The sequence below is a fragment of the Oncorhynchus masou genome, chromosome 19, assembly GCF_036934945.1.
Source record: "Oncorhynchus masou masou isolate Uvic2021 chromosome 19, UVic_Omas_1.1, whole genome shotgun sequence".
Classification (NCBI taxonomy): Eukaryota; Metazoa; Chordata; class Actinopteri; order Salmoniformes; family Salmonidae; genus Oncorhynchus; species Oncorhynchus masou.
The window spans coordinates 42,951,827-42,959,460 of NC_088230.1; the positions used below are offsets into that span (position 1 = coordinate 42,951,827).

Here is a 7,634-nt window from a genome sequence, read left to right on the forward strand (position 1 = left end):
TCACCCCTACCTGGTCCTCATCCTCACCCCTACCTGGTCCTCCTCCTCACCCCTACCTGGACCTCATCCTCACCCCTAACTGGTCCTCTTCACCCCTACCTGGTCCTCCTCACCCCTACCTGGTCCTCTTCACCTCCTACGTAGTCCTCCCCACCCCTACCTGGTCCTCTTCACCTCCTAAGTGGTCCTCCTCACCCCTACCTGGACCTCCTCTTCACACCTACATGGTCCTCCTCACCCCTACCTGGTCCTCCTCCTCACCTCCTACCTGGACCTCATTCTCACCCCTACCTGGACCTCCTCCTCACCCCTACCTGGTCCTCTTCACCCCTACCTGGTCCTCCTCCTCTCCCCCTACCTGGTCCTCCTCCTCACCTCCTACCTGGTCCTCCTCCTCACCCCTACCTGGTCCTCTTCACACCTACCTGGTCCTCCTCCTCACCCCTACCTGGTCCTCCTCACCCCTACCTGGTCCTCCTCACCCCGACCTGGTCCTCTTCACCACTACCTGGTCCTCCTCACCCCGACCTGGTCCTCTTCACCCCTACCTGGTCCTCCTCCTCACCTCCTACCTGGTCCTCTTCACCCCTACCTGGTCCTCCTCCTCACCTCCTACCTGGTCCTCCTCCTCACCCCTACCTGGTCCTCTTCACCCCTACCTGGTCCTCCTCCTCACCCCTACCTGGTTCTCCTCCTCACCCCTACCTGGTCCTCCTCACCCCTACCTGGTCCTCCTCACCCCTACCTGGTCCTCTTCACCACTACCTGGTCCTCCTCTTTACCCCTACCTGGTCCTCCTACTCACCTCCTACCTGGTCCTCCTCTTCACCCCTACCTGGTCCTCTTCACCTCCTACCTGGTCCTCCTCTTCAACCCTACCTGGTCCTCCTCCTCTCCCCGACCTGGTCCTCCTCACCCCTACCTGGTCTTCCTCACCCCTACCTGGTCCTCTACACCCCTACATTGTCCTCCTCACCCCCTACCTGGTCCTTCTCCTCACCCCTACCTGGTCCTCCTCCTCACCCCTACGTGGTCCTCCTCACCCCTACGTGGTCTTCCTCACCCCTACCTGGTGCTCTTCACCCCTACCTTGTCCTCTTCACCCCTACCTGGTCCTCCTCCTCACCCCTACCTGGTCCTCCTCCTCACCCCTACCTGGTCCTCCTCCTCACCCCTACCTGGTCCTCCTCCTCACCCCTACCTGGTCCTCCTCCTCACCCCTACCTGGTCCTCCTCCTCACCTCCTACCTGGTCCTCCTCCTCACCCCTACCTGGTCCTCCTCCTCACCCCTACCTGGTCCTCCTCCTCACCCCTACCTGGTCCTCCTCCTCACCCCTACCTGGTCCTCCTCCTCACCCCTACCTGGTCCTCCTCCTCACCCCTAACTGGTCCTCCTCACCCCTACCTGGTCCTCCTCTTCACCCCTACCTGGTCCTCCTACTCACCTCCTACCTGGTCCTCCTCTTCACCCCTACCTGGTCCTCTTCACCTCCTACCTGGTCCTCCTCTTCACCTCCTACCTGGTCCTCCTCACCCCTACCTGGTCCTCCTCACCCCTACCTGGTCCTCCTCCTCACCCCTACCTGGTCCTCCTCCTCACCTCCTACCTGGTCCTCCTCCTCACCCCTACCTGGTCCTCCTCCTCACCCCTACCTGGTCCTCCTCCTCACCCCTACCTGGTCCTCCTCCTCACCCCTAACTGGTCCTCCTCACCCCTACCTGGTCCTCCTCTTCACCCCTACCTGGTCCTCCTACTCACCTCCTACCTGGTCCTCCTCTTCACCCCTACCTGGTCCTCTTCACCTCCTACCTGGTCCTCCTCTTCACCCCTACCTGGTCCTCCTCACCCCTACCTGGTCCTCCTCCTCTCCCCGACCTGGTCCTCCTCACCCCTACCTGGTCTTCCTCACCCCTACCTGGTCCTCTACACCCCTACCTGGTCCTCCTCACCCCTACCTGGTCCTCCTCACCCCTACCTGGTCCTCCTCACCCCTACCTGGTCCTCCTCCTCACCCCTACGTGGTCCTCCTCACCCCTACCTGGTCCTCCTCACCCCTACCTGGTCCTCTTCACCCCTACCTGGTCCTCTTCACCCCTACCTTGTCCTCTTCACCCCTTACCTGGTCCTCCTCATCCCTACCTGGTCCTCCTCCTCACCCCTACCTGGTCCTCCTCACCTCCTACATGGTCCTCCTCCTCACCCCTACCTGGACCTCCTCTTGACCCCTACCTGGTCCTCCTCCTCACCCCTACCTGGTCCTCCTCCTCACCTCCTACCTGGTCCTCCTCCTCACCCCTACCTGGTCCTCCTCCTCACCCCTACCTGGTCCTCCTCCTCACCCCTAACTGGTCCTCCTCACCCCTACCTGGTCCTCCTCTTCACCCCTACCTGGTCCTCCTACTCACCTCCTACCTGGTCCTCCTCTTCACCCCTACCTGGTCCTCTTCACCTCCTAGCTGGTCCTCCTCTTCACCCCTACCTGGTCCTCCTCACCCCTACCTGGTCCTCCTCCTCTCCCCGACCTGGTCCTCCTCACCCCTACCTGGTCTTCCTCACCCCTACCTGGTCCTCTACACCCCTACCTGGTCCTCCTCACCCCTACCTGGTCCTCCTCACCCCTACCTGGTCCTCCTCACCCCTACCTGGTCCTCCTCCTCACCCCTACGTGGTCCTCCTCACCCCTACATGGTCTTCCTCACCCCTACCTGGTCCTCTTCACCCCTACCTGGTCCTCTTCACCCCTACCTTGTCCTCTTCACCCCTTACCTGGTCCTCCTCATCCCTACCTGGTCCTCCTCCTCACCCCTACCTGGTCCTCCTCACCTCCTACATGGTCCTCCTCCTCACCCCTACCTGGACCTCCTCTTGACCCCTACCTGGTCCTCCTCCTCACCCCTACCTGGTCCTCCTCCTCACCTCCTACCTGGTCCTCCTCCTCACCCCTACCTGGTCCTCCTCCTCACCCCTACCTGGTCCTCCTCCTCACCCCTACCTGGTCCTCCTCTTCACCCCTACCTGGTCCTCCTACTCACCTCCTACCTGGTCCTCCTCTTCACCCCTACCTGGTCCTCTTCACCTCCTACCTGGTCCTCCTCTTCACCCCTACCTGGTCCTCCTCACCCCTACCTGGTCCTCCTCCTCTCCCCGACCTGGTCCTCCTCACCCCTACCTGGTCTTCCTCACCCCTACCTGGTCCTCTACACCCCTACCTGGTCCTCCTCACCCCTACCTGGTCCTCCTCACCCCTACCTGGTCCTCCTCACCCCTACCTGGTCCTCCTCCTCACCCCTACGTGGTCCTCCTCACCCCTACATGGTCTTCCTCACCCCTACCTGGTCCTCTTCTCCCCTACCTGGTCCTCTTCACCCCTACCTTGTCCTCTTCACCCCTTACCTGGTCCTCCTCATCCCTACCTGGTCCTCCTCCTCACCCCTACCTGGTCCTCCTCACCTCCTACATGGTCCTCCTCCTCACCCCTACCTGGACCTCCTCTTGACCCCTACCTGGACCTCCTCCTCACCCCTACCTGGTCCTCTTCACCCCTACCTGGTCCTCCTCACCACTACCTGGTCCTCCTCACCCCTACCTGGTCCTCTTCACCCCTACCTGGTCCTCTTCACCCCTACCTGGTCCTCCTCACCCCTACCTGGTCCTCTTCACCCCTACCTTGTCCTCTTAACCCCTACCTTGTCCTCTTCACCCCTTACCTGGTCCTCCTCATCCCTACCTGGTCCTCCTCCTCACCCCTACCTGGTCCTCCTCACCTCCTACATGGTCCTCCTCCTCACCCCCTACCTGGACCTCCTCTTGACCCCTACCTGGACCTCCTCCTCACCCCTACCTGGTCCTCTTCACCCCTACCTGGTCCTCCTCACCACTACCTGGTCCTCCTCACCCCTACCTGGTCCTCTTCACCCCTACCTGGTCCTCCTCACCCCTACCTGGTCCTCCTCACTCCTACCTGGTCCTCTTCACCCCTACCTGGTCCTCCTCACCCCGACCTGGTCCTCTTCACCCCTACATGGTCCTCCTCTTCACCCCTACCTGGTCCTCCTCACCCCGACCTGGTCCTCTTCACCCCTACATGGTCCTCCTCTTCACCCCTACCTGGTCCTCCTCCTCACCCCGACCTGGTCCTCCTCCTCACCTCCTACCTGGACCTCCTCCTCACCCCTACCTGGACCTCCTCTTCACACCTACCTGGTCCTCCTCACACCTACCTGGTCCTCCTCCTCACCCCTACCTGGTCCTCCTCCTCACCCCTACCTGGTCCTCCTCCTCACCCCTACCTGGTCCTCCTCCCTCACCTCCTACCTGGTCCTCCTCCTCACCCCTACCTGGTCCTCTTCACCTCCTACGTGGTCCTCCTCACCCCTACCTGGTCCTCCTCACCCCTACCTGGTCCTTCTCACCCCTACCTGGTCCTTCTCACCCCTACCTGGTCCTTCTCACCCCTACCTGGTCCTCCTCACCCCTACCTGGACCTCCTCACCCCTTACCATGCCCTCCTCACCCCTACCTGGTCCTCCTCACCCCCTCCTTGTCCTCCTCACCCCTTACCATGCCCTCCTCACCCCTACCTGGTCCTCCTAACCCCTACCGGGTCCTCTTCACCCCTACCTGGTCCTCCTAACCCCTACCTGGTCCTCCTCACCCCTACCTGGTCCTCCTCACCCCTACCTGGTCCTCCTCACCCCTACCTGGGCCTCCTAACCCCTACCTGGTCCTCCTCATGTTTTGAGGCCTTGGAGAATGTCAGCACATGTTATATCTTTGTCATAGATCAAACCAAACAGGTAGTAACAGTATTGATTTTTAGATAATCATTTAATCATCTGTTGACTTGGTTGGCCACAGAATGTCACATAATATTGACTCAAAAACTGAACCAGAGAGGGTGTGTGTGGTCCAACCCAGGATGGAGCCATTGTGTGTAAACAGAGTTCAGGATAGTGTCACAAACAACGTCACCTCAGATAGTGTACGTCAGAGGTTCCGAGGTTCAGAGGTTCAGAGCGTCAGAGCGTCAGAGAGTCAGAGAGTCAGAGCGTCAGAGAGTCAGAGCGTCAGAGAGTCAGAGCTTCAGAGAGTCAGAGCTTCAGAGAGTCAGAGCGTCAGAGAGTCAGAGCGTCAAGGCGTCAGAGAGTCAGAGAGTCAGAGCGTCAGAGAGTCAGAGCGTCAGAGGGTCAGAGAGTCAGAGCGTCAGAGGGTCAGAGGGTCAGAGGGTCAGAGCGTCAGAGAGTCAGAGGGTCAGAGCGTCAGAGGGTCAGAGGGTCAGAGCGTCAGAGAGTCAGAGCGTCAGAGAGTCAGAGAGTCAGAGAGTCAGAGAGTCAGAGAGTCAGAGCGTCAGAGAGTCAGAGCGTCAGAGAGTCAGAGCGTCAGAGCGTCAGAGAGTCAGAGCGTCAGAGAGTCAGGGCGTCAGGGCGTCAGAGGGTCAGAGAATCAGGGCGTCAGAGCGTCAGAGGGTCAGAGGGTCAGAGGGTCAGAGGGTCAGACCGTCAGAGCGTCAGGGCGTCAGAGAGTCAGAGCGTCAGAGCGTCAGAGCACAGATACGTAGTTATCCCATAGAGAGATAAAGAAACACAACTCTCCGTGTCATACTTGACACAACAGAGAATGGACAGTTTTTCTTGCCAATTTGTGAACCATGTTATGAATCATGTCTAAAACCACAACAGTCTGATGTTTATATTCTGTAGGAGGGTTGAGACAGGGATTACCTATCAGCTCGGTAACCCTGTCTGGATGGCTCTTCAAATGGCACCCTATTCACTAGGGCCCGGGTCTAAGGTAGTGCACTACATAGGGAATAGTGTACCATTGGGCCCTGGTCTAACGTAGTGCACTATATAGGGAAAAAGGTGGTTATGGGCCCTGGTATAAAGTACTGCACTATATAGGGAATAGGGCTCTGGTCTAAAGTAGTGCACTATATAGGGAATAGGGTTCTGGTCTAAAGTAGTGCACTATATAGGGAATAGGGCTCTGGTCTAAAGTAGTGCACTATATAGGGAATAGGGCTCTGGTCTAAAGTAGTGCACTATATAGGGAATAGGGTTCAGGTCTAAAGTAGTGTACTATATAGGAAATAGGGCTCTGGTCTAAAGTAGTGCACTATATAGGGAATAGGGCCCTGGTCTATAGTAGTGTACTATATAGGGAATAGGGCTCTGGTCTATAGTAGTGCACTATATAGGGAATAGGGCACTGGTCTAAAGTAGTGTACTATATAGGAAATAGGTCTCTGGTCTAAAGTAGTGCACTATATAGGGAATAGGGCCCTGGTCTAAAGTAGTGCACTATATAGGGAATAGGGCTCTGGTCTAAAGTAGTGTACTATATAGGGAATAGGGCTCTGGTCTATAGTAGTGTACTATATAGGAATAGGGCTCTGGTCTATAGTAGTGCACTATATAGGGAATAGGGCTCAGGTCTAAAGTAGTGTACTATATAGGAAATAGGGCTCTGGTCTAAAGTAGTGCACTATATAGGGAATAGGGCCCTGGTCTAAAGTAGTGCACTATATAGGAAATAGGGCCCTGGTCTATAGTAGTGTACTATATAGGGAATAGGGCTCTGGTCTATAGTAGTGCACTATATTGGGAATAGGGTCTAACGTAGTGCACTATATAGGAATAGGGCTCTGGTCTAAAGTAGTGCACTATATAGGGAATAGGGCTCTGGTCTAAAGTAGTGCACTACATAGGGAATAGGGCTCTGGTTTAAAGTAGTGCACTACATAGGGAATAGGGCTCTGGTCTAAAGTAGTGCACTATATAGGGAATAGAGCTCTGGTCTAAAGTAGTGTACTATATAGGGAATAGGGCTCTGGTCTAAAGTAGTGTACTATATAGGGAATAGGGCTCTGGACTATAGTAGTACCACTATAAAGGGAATAGGGCTCTGGTCTATAGTAGTGTACTAAATAGGGAATAGGGCTCTGGTCTAAAGTAGTGCACTATATAGGGAATAGGGCCCTGGCCTATAGTAGTGCACTATATAGGGAATAGGGCTCTGGTCTAAAGTAGTGCACTATATAGGGAATAGGGCTCTGGTCTAAAGTAGTGTACTATATAGGGAATAGGGCTCTGGTCTAAAGTAGTGTACTATATAGGGAATAGGGCTCTGGACTATAGTAGTACCACTATATAGGGAATAGGGCTTTGGTCTAAAGTAGTGTACTATTTAGGGAATAGGGCTCTGGTCTAAAGTAGTGCACTATATAGGGAATAGGGCCATGGCCTATAGTAGTGCACTATATAGGGAATAGGGCTCTGGTCTAAAGTAGTGCACTATTTAGGGAATAGGGCTCTGGTCTAAAGTAGTGCACTATATAGGGAATAGGGCTCTGGTCTAACGTAGTGCACTATATAGGGAATAGGGCTCTGGTCTAAAGTAGTGCACTATATAGGGAATAGGCCTCTGGTCTAAAGTAGTGTACTATATAGGGAATAGGGCCCTGGCCTATAGTAGTGCACTATATAGGGAATAGGGCTCTGGTCTAAAGTAGTGCACTATATAGGGAATAGGGCTCTGGTCTAAAGTAGTGTACTATATAGGGAATAGGGCTCTGGTCTAAAGTAGTGTACTATATAGGGAATAGGGCTCTGGTCTAAAGTAGTGCACTATTTA

The 7,634-nt window shown here is 55.7% G+C and overlaps 1 protein-coding gene across 1 annotated transcript; it reads left to right on the forward strand.

The window, feature by feature from the left end:
• Positions 1-4,920: 4,920 nt before the first annotated feature.
• LOC135505682 (octapeptide-repeat protein T2-like) lies at positions 4,921-5,559 on the forward strand. Its single transcript, XM_064924725.1, has one exon. It carries the CDS (start codon positions 4,921-4,923, stop codon positions 5,557-5,559), a length of 639 nt encoding a protein of 212 aa, XP_064780797.1.
• The last annotated feature ends 2,075 nt before the right edge of the window (positions 5,560-7,634 follow it).